Source organism: Grus americana, chromosome 3, assembly GCF_028858705.1.
Source record: "Grus americana isolate bGruAme1 chromosome 3, bGruAme1.mat, whole genome shotgun sequence".
NCBI lineage: Eukaryota > Metazoa > Chordata > Aves > Gruiformes > Gruidae > Grus > Grus americana.
In genome coordinates this window covers 85,981,074-86,000,607 of record NC_072854.1, presented here as the reverse complement: position 1 = coordinate 86,000,607, position 19,534 = coordinate 85,981,074, and the positions used below count along the sequence as shown (strand labels likewise).

Here is a 19,534-nt window from a genome sequence, read left to right as displayed (position 1 = left end):
TAATTTCTGCAGATATAGCAAATAGATTGAATGTCCTTGGAGGGATGTCTGGATAAGTGTAAGCATATTCATTGAATTTATAAATTGCTAGGTAATTTCCTTCAGTTTGAACTATTGTGGCTTAGATGGAAACTAATAATTTTTTCCCCTCATGTTTAAAAACAAAGTTTCTATGCTTCTCAGGCAAAACTGTTGAGCTTCATAATATTTTTTTCCGAAGTATCTCAGTTTATTACAAAATTATTAGTACGTAGTTAAGCTCAGTTTGTTTCCAGTATGCCTGTTGGTTTTTTTTTAATGTAAGAACAAAGTTGAAAGCCATGCAGGAAACAGATATATCAGAATGATGTTTATTTAAACATTTTCATCTTTACTAAATAACTTTGTAGAAGTTGTTCAGCCTTGGAGGAGCTAAGAACAAAGGCCAAATTCTGTTCATGTTTATATTAATGCAAATTTTGAAGAAAGTCAATGAACTTAGTAAGGTTATTTTAGCAGTATGTATATGGTAATAGAACACAGTTGCAAGCAGAAAAGGAAGTTACTGTCATGCTGTATTGATCAGGTTGTTGACTTTTTCTCAGTAAATAGCCCAGCAGCTGAGCACAAAGCTAATTTTGAGAAACAAATCCAGCCTTGCAGTCCTAGCAGCCAAAGCGAGATGCCTTGCCATTTGGTGTGTCCCCTAGAGGAGCGTAATTGTCATAAGAGGGACAAAATCTAGAACTGTTGCATGTTGTTCAAGGCCTTTAAAAACGACATAGAAGAAAGGGACAAAGAAAATTATAAATCTGTCAAAAAGTCTTAGCAACAAAGGACAATCAAACTGCAATCTCTTCTTGGTAATATGTTATAAGGTAATATGTGAATATTTAATAAGGTGCCAGGTGCTTTGAATCATCTATTAAATTTTCATCAAGACTTTTGTATTCAAAATACATATCAAGCTGATGACTTTACACCATATCTGATGTATGGATAGTATTTCTTTATATATTTAGCATAATCTCAAAATGAGATCAAGAGGTTTGTCTAGCAGAGAACCATGCGAAACAAGAGAACTGCTTGAGCTATGAGGTTGCTACCTGGCTGTACATTCTGAACATGGCAAAACGAATGTGGTAGATTATAGCTGCATTTTTATGTCCTTGGCAAAATCTGAATTTGAGGTCAGTGAAGTGGATGAGTTTTGGCTTAGGTGCTAATCTAATTATGCCTTTAGTTCCATAGGGAACTGGAGTTTTCATAGCCAGACAGAATGAACTGAAGAAAAGGCCAAGGTTTTAAACAATGAAGTGCATATTGTCCCTGAAAAAGGTTGTTTGAACGAGTGACTTTTATGAGATTATAGTCTGCATTTTAATGCCTCTTGAAAGAAAAAGGATACAGTTTTATGATTTGAAAGAAATTTATCACATTTATATTCAAAATGGATTTTTGGCTTTTACAAAAACAATTATACATGCTTTCTGAAGACTGAGTTAAGCCTTGTTCCTTTTAAAGACATTGGCAAAATGCTATTACACACAGCAGCTTATTCCAAGTCAATAGGAAATTCAATACAAAAGAAAGGTGGGGAGTAGAGAAAGGCAGGAGCAGATGGGAAGTTTGCCATCAGTATGAAAATAAGGAACGTGAGAAATGGCATAGAAGATCATGGCTCGTACTGTGACTTAAATCTGCATTGGGAGTGTGCTAGCGAGCTTGCTGGCTCTTTAGTGGATAGGGATAGCATTTTAGAGCAATGCTCTCCCCAGCAACTCCTTACTAAACAGTAACAAGCGTGGTTCATTTGGTAGGCTTACTGCAAAGCATTTGTCATTTCGAGTGATATAACATCTTGGTGTGTTCATGGACATTTATGTCTATAATGCATGTATACACACGTCTTTAGCTCAAAACTGCAATGAAATGTTGCCCTTTGCAATATATTGAGATACGTATTCCAAACATCTCTGTGGTATCTTTGGAGAGGTAGGTTTGAGTGGGGTCTGTGCATCTTGCCCATATCTCTCCATTTTAGGAAAAGGTAACTTTGACCCTGGATCATTAAACTTTCTGTGTCTCTGAAATTCTGTAGGGTGTAGACTGGACAGCACTGATGATCTACAAAAATTATGGTGGATGATCTGTAGCTGACCCACTGAACTGTATTATATATTACAGTTTACTCCACTTTTATTGCAATTTTAATTTGTTGATGAATAGGTGCGGGTTTCTATTACAGCTCTTAAGGTCTGGCAGCATTTCAGTGACCCAGAAAGTTTGGGAACTACTATTTGATGCTTTTGATATACAATGGCATTTGCCCAGAAATAATCTTCGTAGGTCATATATGTGTATACGTGCATATTTCTTACAAATGTCAGCAAAGATATCAATTAATTTGCTTGTCTACCATTAATTCATTCAGTGCATGTCAATCAACAAATTTAAACTTTTTTTCATTTGTGGATCAATGCTTTCTGTAACTATTTTTGTGGAAATCTCTTAATAGATTAATATGTAAATAAATACTTGCAATTTAAAAATAAAATCTACATAGACATGGAGTATCAATCAGCTGATAGTATGAGCATGTACACAGCATTTCACATAGCTTCTGGAGTAAGTCTGTCTTGTCTTGTTCTGATATTGTATATTATCTCAGAAAGACAGAATCAAAATAATTTGTTTTGAATGTGCTCTGAAAGAAGCATAGGCATAGTGTATCTATACTACTGGACGTTTTGTTAATTTTCTTTACAAATGGCTAGGAAACTAAGAAAAGCAAGCCTGTTGCCATTAGGCTTACATTGGCTAGACAGAGGGTTTGTTATTTGCGAGTAGTAGAGTATCCATGAGCATTGCTTAAAATTATACTTGTTAAAATATTATACATTCAGAAAGCAAATGTATACCAAATTTTACTTGAATTTATTTTTTTGCTAGAATACACAATAAACATATTATTGTTTTTTATTCATGTGAAATACATTTCAGCCTTAAGCAATGCATACAAAAATTATTTAGACTCTAAGCTTGTTTTCATAAGTGCAGCGTGCATGTGTTTTACAGCTATTGCTTTCAGGAGAAAACTTAAAATGCAAATTAATATTATATGACAGTGTAAGATCTACATATCTCAAATTACTTCCAAAATGCTTGCAATTATTAAGCATTTTACTACCTTCTGAGAAATGGGCAAGCTTAGGTATTTTGAAACCCCTGGAACCTTATTAAATGAAAATTTCTGACAGCGTGGCAGATGAAATGTGGATGTCTGTGGGGAATTTTATAGAACTTTACAAAATGACCACTTTTTTGAGAGAGCGCTTCTAATAAATTGTTATTTTTAGTTTGGGCATAAGACTCTCATCCTGAGACTGAGATTTCCTAGAGAAACCTCTCTGCTTTTCTAGATGCTTTTGCTGTGTTAGGGCCTTGATGTTTAACTGAAAATTTAAGCTGCATTTTATTTTGCAATTTAGAAAGGACTTGTAAGGTATTGTAAGCACAAACCTTGTGCCCAAAACAATTTTCCTCAGTCAATAGTCTGCCATAAGAGGCTTTTATTCCAAAGAATTCAGTTTCTTTTCCTTCAAAGAGAGTATTCCCAATTAAGTTTGTTGTCAGAAAAGAAAAAAAAAAAAAAAAAAGGCCCCAGAAAAGTATTGGACTTCACAGTAGGGGGAAAGGTGATATGTTTAGTGACCCTCTTTGGCATGCAGTTACTCGTTCCTGGAACTTTCTCTGACATCATCACTTCTATTGGTGAGGTGCAATACACCTACTCTCCTTTCAGGAACATTGAAAAATCAGTGAGGGATGTGTGCCTCCACCATGTCAAATTGCTGTCTGGCTATTTTATATTCAGGGTTTGTCTTCATCTCTCTAAGTTTTGGTTTTTTACTTTATCGGGAGTCTCTGCTACAGAACTGAGAATAAGAAGCCAGAACTTCACAGTAGCTTCATTCCATGTTTTATTTTGCACAATAATTAAAATTCCAAATTGGCAATGATTAAAAAAATCTGTAGTGATTGCCTAATTTAAAACAATTATAAAACTAGACACAAAGCCAAGTAGGCCAGACCACTTGACATGTACTTGTATGGATATTTTTAATTTTTTTTAACCATAGCAGTCATATATATTGGATATCATATTTGATCTTTAGGACTGTTTTCCTATTAAACTGAGACTTCTGTGGTCAAGGCTGTGCGTGTAAATATGTATGTTCATGTGCATGCATCTCTCTCCTTCTCAATAACTTCTAAATCCATTGGTTGACTTAAGCGATATGTAATAGAAAGGTGGAGGTCTTCAAGAGATTTTCAAGTCAGGTGTCATGAAAATTGATGATGGGTTGAGGGAAAGAGCAGATTCTCTGCCACCTACTAAAGTGAAATATTCTACATAACTGGGCTCTGTTTTATCTGGATTTTCAATGGCTTAGATGCAAAAACCAATCAAAGACAAAATAGAAAATACAGGAAGCCAAGCTAACATTTTTTTATGTATGTTCAGTCAGTTATGATGTTGATAGATTATCCTTATGTATAATGTTGTGGAAATTATTATTTTAAAAAACTAATTTATTTCTTACATAAACAGAGTAAAAAAACCAAAATAAATATTTTGACTAGATAATAGACCAATAGGCAATGAGCCCAATTCGGTAGAATAATACTATAATATATTATTATTATTAAGAGTAGGACAAAGCCTTTTCCACAAAAGTAATAAATGAGAAAAACAAGGCAGAGAAACAAAACCTGACAAAAGTCTGTAAATCAGGACAACTTCGTATCCCAATGTATCAGAAGGATTCTGACCTTGTTAACATGGAGATAAGTCAGCACAGGAAGGCCTAACGGGGACGGAGTGGGGGTGGAAGAGGTATCCAGTAATTCCGGTGAGAGGTGAAAAGTTAATCAGAGTAGAGTAGTTCTGTACTCTGCTGGAGTAGGAACACAGTTGCAGCACTCTCTAGAAAACTAGTCTCTTTGACCCTACCAAAACTGGATCCCGCTGGTGGTAATTTTTTTGTCCACCCCTCAAGATATCGGTTATCTTCTACTGGTTTTGAAACCTGATGTCTGTTTTGTGGACTTTTCTTTGCACGGTATGAAGAGAAGAAACATATAAGATGGCAGAATAGAGTGGGGGCTTGTTAGTGGGAGTGAGACTGTGATAATGACGAATTATTTTGCTGTTTGGTCGAGCAGGGAAGGAGGAAAGGGTGAATATAGTTGGAACAGTGAAAGAAGAGGACATCCAGGAACAATTATCTTTGGCCACAGCCAAACTCCACTAGTGTCAACTCCACTAAGGGTAGGAAAAATACTCCTACAACAGTGAGGTACACTGGGAACTCTGTAACAGATCTCATACAGAAAGAGATTATGGTAGAGGGAAGTAGAAGACTTTAAAGGCCTGTTGCTGTTTTTCTTTACTTTTTTTCTCTTGGTGCTCTTTGTTTGTTTGCTAAATATTCATGTGTGCTTATAAATTTTTTTCTTATTGTAAATATTCAAATCTTTGTTCTTCTGCTGTGATTCAGGGAAAGCTTTTCTGACCAAATATTTTTGAATCAATAAGACTTATTATCAACCATTTTTATAAATAGCTAACACCAGGCATTCCAGTCATTGAAAACTTTGAGGAACAGAAATTTTCCTTACCCTAAATCATTTCTGCTTTGCTAAAAAGTACTTTCATTTAAAAAAAAAAAAAACCAAACAAACAACAAGCAAACAAAAAAACACCCCACAAAAAACCCCACAAACCAAACCCACACACAAAACAAAAAACAGAAGAACCAGAATGTCCCTTTTTGTCAGAGACAAGTGAGCAAAACAAAGCCTCTGGAGCTCCCTCCCGAAGAGTCAGCTGCCTTTGTGAGATGCATGTGAAAGTGGATACTTCTAGCCTGGCTTTCTTCATGTTGGATCTTTGCGTGCAGAGTAGGCGATGGTGATGCTCTTGGTGATATACCACTCTTCAGTCCTCTGTTCACTGTAAAAAAGTGTCATTTGAAATCATACAAGTGCCAGAAGCTACGGAGGGAGATTTTTGTCTCTTGTTCCTTTTCTGGGAATTCAGGGATCTTGACATAGTGAATTTCTTCAAAACATGGGGCAGGCAAGGAATTATCTGGGCCAAATATCTTTGTTTCCTATTTCCAAAAATGATAGTAGGGATCAGTTTAGTGTATATAATTTTGAGTTCCCAGAAGCCAAAGTCAATACAGCAATCTCATCTTTACTCATAATACGACATATTTTCCCACCAGTAAAGGAATTATCCATTAAGTAGAATTACTTAAGATATAAAAGTTACAAATACAGTCATTTAATTCAGTTACAGAATTGTTGTTGTTTAACCTGGCAGGCAGATAAAACAACCACACAGCTGCTCACTCACTCCTGCCCCAGTGGGATGGGGGAAGAATCAGAAAAAAAAAAGTAAAACTCGTGGGTTGAGATAAAGACAGTTTAATAGGTAAAGCAAAAGCCACACACACACAAGCAAAGCAAGACAAGGAATTCATTCCCCACTTCCCATGGGCAGGCAGGGGTTCAGCCATGTCCAGGAATGCAGGGCTCCATCACATGCAATGGTTACTTGGGAAGACAAATGCCATCGCTACAAACATGTCCCCCCCAACACCCTTCCTCCTTCTTCCCCCAGCTTTATATGCTGAGCATGACGTCATATGGTACGGAATGTCTCTTCGGTCAGCTGGGGTCAGCTGTCCCGGCTGTGTCCCCTCCCAACTCCTTGTGCACCCCCAGCCACTCGCTGGTGGGGTGGGGTGAGAAGCAGCAAAGGCCTTGGCTCTGTGTCAGCACCCCTCAGCAGTAACAAAAACATCCCTGTGTTATCAGCACTGTTTTCAGCACAAATCCACATCATAGCCTCATGCTAGCTACTATGAAGAAAATTAACTCTGTCCCAGCCAAACCCAGCACAAGAATTTTATAGGATAAAAAAACATGGTAACTAAATTACCTCTCAAGTTTGTCATAAGAAAGAAAGCACAGATCAGATACACTTAATCACTATAATTAACTAGTTTACCTTTATATCTCTGATTAGCTATGGATCATAAGCCTCTCTCTATTTTCCTTTATCTCTTTTTAAAGTAGAATATAATTCCTATTGTGAATGTCACGTTGGTTGTGTTCTCTGTGACAATGGAATTAACTTGCTTGGCCGAACGGCAAATCTATTATTTCAACATGTACTCACAGTGTAGTTAGAAATTCAGAATGAGCTAAAAATAAATGCTTCCCCTATGAGATAATTTCGTTTACGAACTTATGTCAATTTATAATAAAACTTTTTCCTTACGTGTGTCTCATCAGAATGAGTAAAAGCAAACTCTTCTTTTAAAAAAAAAAAAAAAAAAAACCAAACCAACCAACACATTGTATTTGAAATCTTCTCAATTTGCTTTTTACACTTTATGAAAGGGAAACTGGCAATTTATGATTCATCTAAGAAACTAAGTACCTCTGAGTTGAGTTGCACCACCTGCCTTTGATTGTAGAATGACTGCTTTATTGGGACTTAAAGTGATATTGCTGTAATGCACTCTTAGCCTGTCCTAATCACAAGAGGAAATGCTGAAACCTCAGTGGGAAAAGTTTAAGGTAATTTATTTTCCCTTGTTAATTTGACTAAGAAAAAAAATAATGTGCCAGGTAGAGTGGTGAATGTGTTATGCCGCAGAACTGCACTTGAGCTCAAATTTGTGTCCCTGAAGGTGTATGTGTGCCAGTAGCCACAATTTCTTAGTTTTAAGGCTTTTTTTTTTTTTTTTACGTCTTGTCTTGTCTCTTTTTGAAAGAGTCTTAGAAAAACAGTGAAAGGCTACATGCAAGAAGCTTGAGCTGACTGTACATGTGATCATTTAATGTGCCAAAAATGACATATGCAAACACTGGGGAAAAAAATTTGTTCACGACTTTTAAATTTCAATTAGTTTATCTTAAAGCCTTATTAGCAGCTTTATTAGATAAAAGACCTTCCTGATAGAAATGTGACTTTTTTGTAATTGATGCTGTGCTGTCAGCAAGTTTTAGGTTACTTAACTATGTCGCTAGTATTTTTTTCCCACAGTTAGTAAAGTACTAAAATAAATTATAGTTACTTTTAAATGTAACAGAGGCATTACCATTTATAAATTAGAGATCACAAGTATGAAATCAGTGTGCTTATCTGTATATAGTCTGGTCTGCCTTCACAAATAAACGTATATAACTGAATCTAACATACTGGTAATTTTTCCTTGTCATTTAGAAACAGATTTGTGTTGGCTGTTAACAGTCATTGTTATATATATAGGGTGTCTGTTTGTGTGTATAAATATACACATTTAAGAATATATATACACACAAAAAAAATACCTTTAATAACTGTCCTTGAACAAAAATCTACATTCTAAATGCTCACTGATTTCAGGGAACATGGCACAGATATAAGACACACAAAGACGTTTAGGTGCTTTTTGGGTGCCAAAGTGATATGGAATGGTCTGTCACCAACATACTTGCACTGACGTCGTTAGGCTTACTGTATTTTCTCTTAAAAGGTCCTTTTCAAGTAAAAGTTTGTTTATTGTGTGCACACAAAATAGCTGCCTAACATTTTTCTGATCCCTTCTGTCAGGCAGCCTCAAATTCTGTGATGTTGCAGTGCTAAATACCATAGTTGGCCAGAGCAAACCCTGTCCTGTCCTCTGTTCCCAAATGCTTCTTGTCCTGGATTCAGATTATTAAAGGTGTTCTGAATTGCTGGATGGTACCATGTCAGCAGGTTGTCCATAGGCTGGAACATGCCTTAATAGCATGACAGGATTGATGTTAAAATTTAGAAGTTTTATAGCTGTTATATTTTGCTCCTCTAGGAGCCTTACCTGCAGAGCTAAAGCTGTCCTATAGTTACTGCAGTTCTGCCTAGTTTGGGGCAGAGTCGTGCTGCCAGAGCAACGTGTGTAAGACTGATCCAGTGGAGTGGGATGGAGTCACTCTGGAGTCATTCTAGCCAAACTGACACGCCTTTTGGTGTTCAAAGGTGACCAAAAGGAAATAAAACCTGAAATATGTGTTAAGCCTGTTAAATGCATGACTTTAAGTATTTCAAATGTGGAATGTCTTTCCTTCCATGGTGAGATATTTAAAATGAGTCTGAAATGTCTAAGGGGGAAAGTTTTGAGCATGTTTCACCACCAACTAAGAAGAAAAGTGTAATTTTCCCCTTCTTTATGATGTAAAATACTCCATTTCACTTTGGTATAAACATGATTCATCTTTAGATTAAAAGTTGAAAGTGTACAATGAACAGTTCATTCCAGAAGAGATTTAAGAAATTCATGGGTCAGGGCTAGTAGAAAAGTGTTATGATGAATGCAAAGAAAGTGTGGAGAAGATAGTAGTAATATAGACTTTTTTTTTTTTTCTACTGATTATGAAAAATTACTGGCAGGAGCCAGATGAAATATGGTAAGTTACTGCAGTTTCTTGTTCAGTGTCCACAGAAAATTCTGATTTGTTGAGATTCTGGTATTTCAGACTAGTTTTCCATTAGGAGTTAAGAGTATCTTCATCAAATTTAAACTAGGTGTGGAGAAAAGTAGGGCTCCTATTTGGAGCTTTCTAACTGCTTGACCTGCTATGCTGTAGGCTCCAGAGCGATACATAAAGGGTGTAAAATCGCAAAGAGCATTTTCTGCTAGCAATCAGACAACCACAGTGCCTGCTGATACCTGGACTTGTAGACAGTAGGCCAGTCTTTGTATCATCTGCTAGATCCCCCCAGCCAGCTGTCCTCCGATGACTGTAACTGATTTTAAATGGACTGTTCTGCAATATACTAAATAGCTTGCATCTTGATATATTTATTAATTTCATTCTTTCTCAAAATGCTGCCTTATAGAATCCAGTTCTTGATGGGAAATAATAGACCTTCAAACACTTGTTTGCTCAGTGATTATTTACTGTCTTTCACCTGATTTCTGAAGAGGGCTGAGTTCAGTTTTTAATTGTATTTGTGAACTAAAGTTGTATATAAAAGGTCTCTTATCTGTACATAAAAGATCTAATATATAAAGTGAAGCACTGTATGTGCATATGTGTTAGTAACTATTTTTAGCGGCAGTGCTCTAGATGGTAGACTCTCAAGTGCTAATCTGAATTTTTTTTAACCTTTTTTCTTGTATCTTTTTGTACCTTTTCAATCTTTTATTTATTTCCATTTCTCTCAGTTTTTCTTTCTACTTCTTGCTTCTATCTTCTTCATTCTTTCTTATCTTTCTGCTTCTTTCCTTTTTTTTTTCCCTCCCCCAACTCTTTCTTTGTGAACCATGGACTTCTGTTGTTGGGGTTTTTTTCCCATATTGGACATATTCTACCCTCACCCCCCCTTATTTATTTTTTTCTCTTCGCTCTTCTTTCAGTGTATTTAATGACCTTTCTTTGGTCACCCCAAAATGTTAATCCAATACTGTTGCTATCATTTCTGGTATTTGGGTTTGGTTTTTTGTTTGGTTTGTTTGTTCTAAAGGTGTTTTGTCTTTTATTATATGGCGCAATGCTGATGCAAAAAGAAATCAATTCTAGCTTTCTCTAGCACTTGCAAAATTCCTGGTGGAGTAATGAGTCTGATGCTGGCACTGGTAAGAGTCCTTACTTAGAGGCTTCAGGTTTAAAGATGTGTAAAGAGATATCAGGATATGGAAATCCTATTTACAGTGTTTTTTACTAATTATGTAATTTCTGAATTGGTTGTTCAGGCCAGGTTCAGATTGTTCAATCCTTTGGTTGGTTGGGAGTTTTTTGTTGGTTTTGTTTGGGTGTATTTTTTCCCAGGAGACACTGGATTTGAGTAGACTTATTTTTAGGGTAGACAATGGCCTTTTTTTGGCATTGTAAAACTGTAATACTCTCTTACATTATGCTGAAGACTAAGTCAGTATATCATGTTGAGAAGTCAGTGCCCAATTTCGGGAAAACGGCACACGAACACTTAAATGTATTCAGGCTTTTCGCTCCTTCTCTTATGCCAGTTCTGGTCAATGAAATGCATTAGAGGTTAGCTGGTCATGTGCTGGAAACCCTTTTTTCTTACAGAGCTCATATTCTGAATGTTAATAGCTTTCTGTAATATAGCACTTTGTGTGGAGGAGGTTCAGATAAGTAACCCCTAGAGCCTTGGATTTCTTCCAAAGTAGTTTATTGGTTTTCTATTTATAGCAACATGCCTGTCCACGTGTTATACACCTGACCTGTTGGATCAAACGTTTGTTCCGTGAGCAGTAAAACCAACACAGCTGCTTCGCTGCGGGTGCCCGCTCAGGGCCCGCAACCCCTCTGTATACCACGGCGGCAGTGATTCCTCCCATCCTTGTCTCCATGAGGCTGCATGGTGCTGAACTCTGTCTGTGCTGGAAGGAAAAACTTTGGACCGCCTTTCCCTGGGTAAAGGCACTCATTTGGGTCTTTCTCAGCCAAGTCTACCTATGTACTGGATTTTGTGAAAGGTCTGAGATAATTCCATTTTTATAAATCTTTCAAATACGGATTCAAAAGAAACTGCTGGGCAGACAGTGTGACTTCATGTGCCTTGTTTGCTTGGAAAACACTGTCGTTACAGAGTGTTGTTTGGAGAATTAATTATTGATTCTATTCTTTCTGTGGTAACTATCAAACTAATTATTTATTGTTGGGTTTTTTTCCTAAACTATCTCCATACAGTCTTGAAAGGTGAACAAAATGTGCCAACTTGAAGTAGAGGGTAAGGTTTATTTTTGCCTTGTGTGCGGTACAAACATTACACCCAGGATGTAGAGATGTAAGTCAACACAACAATGGGACAGGATTGATTCATGTTCAGGTTGTACTCTGCTATAACTCGCAGGTCCTTTTGTGGCAAAAGGAGACTATTTATGAGTGTAGAAAATATATTCTACTGCTCAGACCTGTGGCATATCCAGTCCTGTACTGTGTGTCTAGCAGTGGCAACAGCACATCCCCCATCATCTCTGTTAGAGGGCACATCCCTGCCTGTTTTCTCCAGCATCTGCTCTGGACATGTTTTCAAAGGCTTTGTCTAATCTCTTTTTAAACCTGCTGCTGCTGTTTGCTTTCGCAGCCTCCCGTGGCAACAAATTCCAGACGCTCAATATCCACTTCATAAAAAAGTACTTTATCTTTTTGAAACTTAACTCCTACAAGTTCCAGTAAACATCCCCTATTTCTGGTATTGTGAGACTTGGTGAATAATAATTTTGCCTTCGCTATACCTGATGGTCTTGTGATGATTTTTTATCCCTTGGTCATATTTCTTCTTCTCTCCAAACTCAGTCTCCTACCCTTTTTTGGTCTGTCTTCCTAAAGCATCTGCTCCAGCCTCTTAATCATTCTGATTATGCTTTTTCCTAATGGTTTCTCAGTTCCTGTATCTGTGCAACTGATTGCTCCTACCTGCTGGTAGCTCTTCGCTCTTCCTTAATTGAATTTTAACCTGTTTTTTTTCAACATACCTCCTAAATTGTCAAGAACATTTTGAAATTTTAATCTAGTCTTCCAGCATGCTTTCAATTTGCGCTGCTTTTGTTTTGATTGAAAACTTAATAAGCACATTTCATTTCTAGTCCATAATTTAGATTGTTAATGAAGACATGAACAAAAACAGATACGCAGCAGAATCCTCTGAATCCCTTCTAAAACGTCCTCCCATTTTTTCAATGAGCATGATATTCCAACCAGCTTTACACCTCTCCTATAATAATCTGGACATAGTTTCTGTGTTTTATAAGAAAGTTTTTATTAAAGATTGAAGTACATGTTATTTTCGGCTTCTCCAGCAGGATAACAGGGCTCGTGACTAAGAAAGATGGAAATCAAAATTGATCGATGTGAATTTTTCTTGACAAAATTTCTTATCTTCTAGGTGTTTAGGTATAATAGCTTCATTACTTGTTCATGTATTTTCTAGAGATTGAAGTTAAAATAACTAGTTTGTTATTTCCCAACTTCTATTGCCTGCCCACCCTTTTTTCTTAAATATGGGTAACATTTTTGCTTTTTCCAGTCTTTTGATACTTCACTCACACTTGTGAGTTTTCAGTGGTAAGTGCTGAAAGTTCTCTGTTAGCCTCAGCCAGTACCTTATATATCCAAGGATGAAGCTCACTAGGTCCTGCCAATTTGAAAATATTTATCTTAGCACTCTTGGATTAGTTCCTTCCTATTTTTATTAAATAGGAACTTAAGTGTTGATTGGTATTAATCATACTAGCTGGGAGATTTAAGGCTGCAATGAAGATTATTACTGTATATGGATTCCAGATTAATGGAAAACAGTTTTTATAGTAATGTTTTTCTCTAGTAAACACACATAATGATTCTAAGAAACAAGGTTAATCCAAGAATGATTGCTAATTCTTGAAGTCCAGTTCCTTGCCATCTTTGGTAAATGTACTGTAGCACACCATAAAACCCCACTCGTAAGCAGAGTTTTAAGAGCTGTTGAACAGGTTACTAGTGTTAAAGATGAGTGCTTTTGTTCTCTCACTGGCGTTCAGACATGTTGCAGGAAAGAGCATACTACTGATATGATGGAAGATGTAAAAACCAACCTCTTACAGCCAGTGGTTCTGACAAGGAGATATGAACTCTGTATTAGTATGCTGTATAAATATTACCTCCTTTATTTTTTAAATAGATATTAAAATAAAGCACTAGTTCAAAGCCATGACATGTTTTGTTGTTATGTGCTCAGTTGTCTCAGTAGATGCAGCATTGCAATTTCATGGCTCCTGTTTGGGGAGAGAGAGACGTTTTTGTACTGTATTGAGGAAAAAGTAAATTTCTGATTAAATTTAGTGTTACAGAGATATACCTATTGTTTGTGAAGAAACTGAAAGCTTTATGGGCCATTGAAGTGTTCTTAACAGCTTTTCAGTAACAGGAGTGCAGTAAAGATGGAGGCCTTTTTCCTCCTTACTCTCATTTTAAATTCTGCCTGGGTAGCACAGGCTTTGATGCAACCTTAACTGACATAGACTATCCTTCTTCTTAATAATAAAAAAGCAGATAGGGTCCTTCTCGGATTAAATTCTAGTTTGACCAGTACCATGCTGCATATGCATTACGCAGCATTTGCTCTTTTTCTCACTCTCTATCTAGGGGCATAACAGCATGAAAAATACCATGATTTCTTTTAGTAAATGCAGTGTTTTGGTAAATTTGTTTTAATGTAGGTATTGTTTAAGCTAGCTGAGGCAGGTGAAAGAAACGCGTTTTACTCATGAAGTGGAAAATAGCAGCATTTTTGATAGTCCTTATTCCTGCAGGAGTTTCATTCCCAGTCTTCCATAAGCTCTGAAGAAATCTTTCTGTACGCCACAGAATTTTTGATCTTACAATAGGGAGATCTCCACACTGTTAAGAGTGAATCTCTCAGCCACGATTATCCTCTGACAGGTCCAGTCAAGCTAGTAGATGCTCTGGACCCAGGCCTCTCAGCATCTCTAGTAGTCTTCAAATATGTAAGAGACTGGAGCTGGAAAGAATGAAATACTCTGTTCTCTGTTTTCAACAGGTATGAGAAGGAAAAAAAAAAATACTGCAATATAAGAGACTTAAGTAAGGCATCAATAAGGTAGTAATATGTGGGTTGGGTTGCCCAAAGAGACTGTAGAATCTCTTTTAACTGCAGATTTTTAGGTACAGGTTAGACAAATGCCTGTTAGAAGGAAGATTTCAATAAATTAACCATGTATATGGACAGATGAACTACATAAGCTTTAGAGGTCCCTCCCTACCCTGTAGTCCGTAATTAAGTTTTGAAGACTGAAAGCTTAAGCACAGAGGAGTTTTAGGCATTTACTGAAGGGAGCAGGAGGATAGGTCTGACAGGCTCTGAGGGATCCCAGTTGCTAAGGGGATACAAACAGCAGAGCATCAAGAGTCTGCCCAAGCCCACCAACGCAAGAGCTTCAAGAGCAAATTTAACCGATTCCTTCTAGTCTGTCTATGGCGTGAGCTCTTCTATTGTGAATTCTTTTAAGAAGCCTGCTATTAATCACACGTGCACACACATACACATAGGCACACATGGATGCGATCGCAGAACAGTGACGTGGTCTGTTCTAATCTATTTTAATTAGAAAAAGTCTATTAGAAAATTGCCCACAGTATGGTGTTAGTGCGTGAAAATTAATATTTATTACCGTTGTCAAAAGAAAGGCTTCGAAGCCTTGTTTGGTGCCAGTAGCTATTTTTTATTCTTTGTTTTCTAATACAAACATCAGTTTGAATCTAAGCAATATTCAAATATTCATTTCTAATGTAATATACAGATTTAAAAGCAATCAAAAAATCACTGCACAGCAGGAGTAATTTCAAGATGAGCTGTAAAACCATTGAAAATCCTCCTTACTAGCTGTATAATTTTTTTTAAATGGTCTTTACCTGACCCTTCAGATCTGTGACTAAAAATGTAGATTTAGGAGAATCGCAGACTTGGAATTTTTGCTTTTTTAATTTAATATTTTTTGCTGTCTTTAGTTCAAAGAAAAAATACTATTTTCACAGTTTGATAAGGTTTTTCTTTTTTTGTATGCGGATTTACAAGGTCCCCTACACTATTTGTAACCATACTGTTAAGCTGGTACTTAAGAAAAAGTGAAATAACTAATCCATTATAATTGCCTGACAAATGCATAATACAAAGGATCTGTCTAAATAAGAGCAGTAAATTAGTTCTTGCAGTTCTGTCTTTATTTTAGTGCTGGTAGAATAGCAGTGGTCTTACTATTGGTGCTAACTTTGTGCTGCTCGTTGTGAGCAGCAGTCAGTCAAACCGCGGAGCTTGACAAGCTGTACACATGCAGAACTAAAAGAATAGGGATTTAAACTTTATACAAATTTCAACTACAACACAGAAGTCAAGAAGCTTTGAATATGTTGCCCAAACTTATGTGGACTGGGAATTAAAGCTAGATTAGGAGGATCCAGTCAGGATTATTTTGGCCTCCCCTTTCCATATTCCTTGAACATAACTGCCTAGAAATTGTTTCCATAAAATTTCCTGGTATTGAAGGAACATAAGGCATCTGTGGCACCTGTGAGTTTTTTTGTTGTTGTTTTGGGTTTTGTTTTGTTTGTTTGTTTGTTTGTTTTCCCTCCTTGAGATACCATATCAGTTTTGATACATTGTAGGTTTTATATAGCTTTTGGCCTTTAAATTTTAAGCTGGTTAAAAGCTTTTTAGGGCTCTTTTATGATTTATGACATGTGTGAGAGAGGTACTGTGGACGCTTTTAAATGAAACCTCTCTTGCTGCCTCCGTGTGTGCTGGCCCAGCCTTGAAGGCCATTGTGGTTCCTGCTGGTCCAGTGACCCTGCAGCTCTCTATAGCTGTTTTGCTGCTTGCATGATGACGTAGCAAGATGACTGGAGTTATTCCCTGGAGCAAAGGCATGAAGTCATTTATGCTGTATGGTAGTTAGGGCGCTTGTTGCTACAAATTTGTCCAAAATATGGACTGAGGACTGTTCCCAGTGATTAGAATGGCTGCAGTTGTCCTGGTTTGGGAGGAAAAAGAATGCTGGTGTTGCAAGCCGTACTGGGTCACATCCCCTGCTCTTAGGAGCTAGAGAATGAGCCCTGGCTCTGTTTAGCTCGCTGATAACGGGAGTAGTTTTGCTATCTTGCTGCCATGGTGATACACTCAGCACTTGGAAGAAGCTGCATCAAACAGTTTCAGCAAATCTACTTACAGAACTGTAAAAAAACTGCATGAGACAGTGGTCGTCTTGGCGAGAGTGTGAGCCATCCTGATGAAGAAATGGCATAAATCAGTGTCCCAGATCTGAATTCCTCTTTATCTTTGGCACTTCTTAGTTTTTCTTGCCAGTAGTATGAGACAATGTTTTAACATTTTTCTCTAAAGTCCTACTGTGAGGCTGACTGCAGCCTTAGTTCTGGACACCCAAATGCAGGCATTTCTAATTCTTTTCATACTTTGCCATGATTATACCTAACAGCAGGAAAAAAAGGTCCAAATGTTATTTGTTTCAGAAGTAGGCTTTGTTAATAATTGGAGAAGATTTTGTTATGCTGCATTCTTGTAAAATTTTAGGTAACGTATTAGCACATTTTTAAACGTATATTTGAAATGTATAAAAATGTCTAATATGCATTATATTTAAAATATATGCATATAACCTAAGTGGGATATTCAGTGTTACTGTTAGGTAAAAGGATAAGTTTCTCACTAAATTTCAGAAAAGTTGTTCCTGTTTGTGTGAAGTTGTTTGCTGTGGTTTAGATTTTTATACACTAAAATAAAATGCTTATATCTGATTTGTTCTGAAATGCATGAGCTTGTTTCTTCTGGGATGTGCACTAGTTTAGAACTTTTGGAAGCTTATTAAAAAAAAAAAGCCAGGCCTTTTCTTTATGCATACAGGAAAACATTCGTATTACTCTGAAACTTATTACGTCTTAAATGAAATGTCATAAACAATGGAAATACTATGAAGTTGGCTTTCAGCTGCAAGCATGATGTTTCCTCCTTTCCCAAACACTTTTCCCACTTTACCATATACTTTCCCACTTTCCCAATCCTTTATAAAGCTTTTTTTTCTTTTTTGTGCAAATTCTCTTCAGTAGAAGAATACACATTATACTTGTTTGAACATTTGGTTTCAGAATAAAATATATTTTACATTCATGCAGCTATGTAAATTACATGTGAGGAGATTGTCTTTAGGAGGTTTACACAGTTGTATCTGGTTTAGCGCTGCAGGATTTCATATTGTAGAATAAGTTAATGCTCTGCCATGTTTTAATATTTAATCTGAGATGCGGAGCCTATCATATTGAGCAACAGTCTCCCATTGTTTCTTGAATCCCATCTATCATCTGTAAATTTCTTTTCCTTATGAGTACTGTGGGGCAAGGACTTGCCAGTCTCTCAGTTGCTGTGACAATCATAGTAACAATGTCAGTTACTTTGTGTAGCAATAAAAAAAAATTACTTTGCTCTTCAGTGTTCTTGCAACGACATGTTTTATTTCAGGCAAACACAACAAAACTCTCAAGACTTTTTGAGTGCTATCCTAAGTGTGTCCTCTATCTGTGAGGCACAATCAGAAAATACGGAGTTAATGTAACAATAATTATTTTAATGCAGAATGGTTTCCTTGTGGTACGAACAGAAAACAGTTTAAATTATGAATATTATTTGTGACTTGAATTATTTAACAATGTCTGAGAGATTTAAAACACATCTCAAGGTGATACCTGAAGGACAGTTTTGTGGTTTTTTTCATCCCGAGATGTGTTTCATGTTGACAGCTATGGCAGTAAGATCTTCAAAGAATTTTAGATCTTATGTAAAAGTTGTAGAGTCTCAGGACATTGACTGGAATGTGCTCACACCATTAAAACTTTTTTAATCTTAATCTCTTTCAGTCCCAGCAAAGATGCATTGTGATCTTTGCACTGGTATGCTGCTTTGCAATTCTGGTTGCACTGATATTTTCGGCAGTGGATATTATGGGAGAAGATGAGGATGGACTCTCAGAAAAGAACTGTCAAAATAACTGTCGGTAAGAGGTAACAAACAAAACTTCTCTTTTGGGGTGTACAAGAACATATATCTGTTATATAATGCCATGTAGTAGTTACCATAGTCCTGTGGTATAATTGGGAAGAGTAGGTAACAGGAAGAAATGGTTTCTTCTTTTGAATTTCTGGGTTTGGAGGTTGGTTTGACAAAATAAAGCACACTTTTTGAAGTTATTTTTGGTGGTATGTTTTGAGCAAGACCCCTGCGTTTGTTAAATTATTTTGAAAGCCTGAGTCAAAGCCCATTAAATTTCAGTAAATGAGTACTACGGTGGCTGGCATAGTTCCTAATTCTGTCGTGTCTGTCTCTCATCAAGAGCTTTTTTTCTTTCTTCAGGAAGGTCACTGATCACTTTTGACCTAATGCTGCTTGTCCCTTTTATATAGGGAGACCTTTTATATATTCCCGTTTATTCCACTCCCCTAACAGACTCAGCAGCTTGCCTAGGAACTGTAAAGAAAATTAGTGATATGGTCAGCAAGACTAGAGTATTGACTATGTTGGATTATGATTTGCCGCAGACACCTGCCATGGTTGTGTATATCTTTTAACTTTAGATTTAAGGAGGCAATTAGGTTTTTGGGGCCTTTCATTTCCAGACTGTGAATAACATTCTGCTGCTCTTCACTGTCAGGTTCCTCCATGAATCTGTTCATCAGTGATGACCAATGCTTTTTCTGCATGGTGTTGTCCAAGGTCCTCTGTCCACCAGTAAAGCTGATTTAACAAACATTTGTAGACTTCATTCACAATTGTATTCTGCTTTTTTTCAAGGTTTTAACATGTATATAGAGCACCCTCTGATTCATTTTGTGACAAACCCAGTCATCCTTAAATAACTACTTGGAAATGCATTCTATTCTGATCGGGGAACTGCTGGAGTGGGAAGGGGCCCCTGGGCATCCT

The 19,534-nt window shown here is 36.8% G+C and overlaps 1 protein-coding gene across 3 annotated transcripts in view; it reads left to right on the top strand.

Annotated features, from left to right (window-relative positions):
• Positions 1–19,534, top strand: part of PLD5 (phospholipase D family member 5) — a 152,044-nt gene that overhangs the window by 24,060 nt on the left and 108,450 nt on the right. For 2 of the 3 annotated variants that reach the window (XM_054822491.1, XM_054822490.1), the window contains exon 2: positions 18,472–18,608. In XM_054822491.1, the coding sequence (XP_054678466.1) occupies positions 18,556–18,608 (53 nt within the window). In that variant the 5' untranslated portion in view covers positions 18,472–18,555. Of the gene's footprint in view, positions 1–18,471; positions 18,616–19,534 lie in introns of all 3 variants that reach the window. The other variant, XM_054822492.1, reaches the window with a different exon arrangement.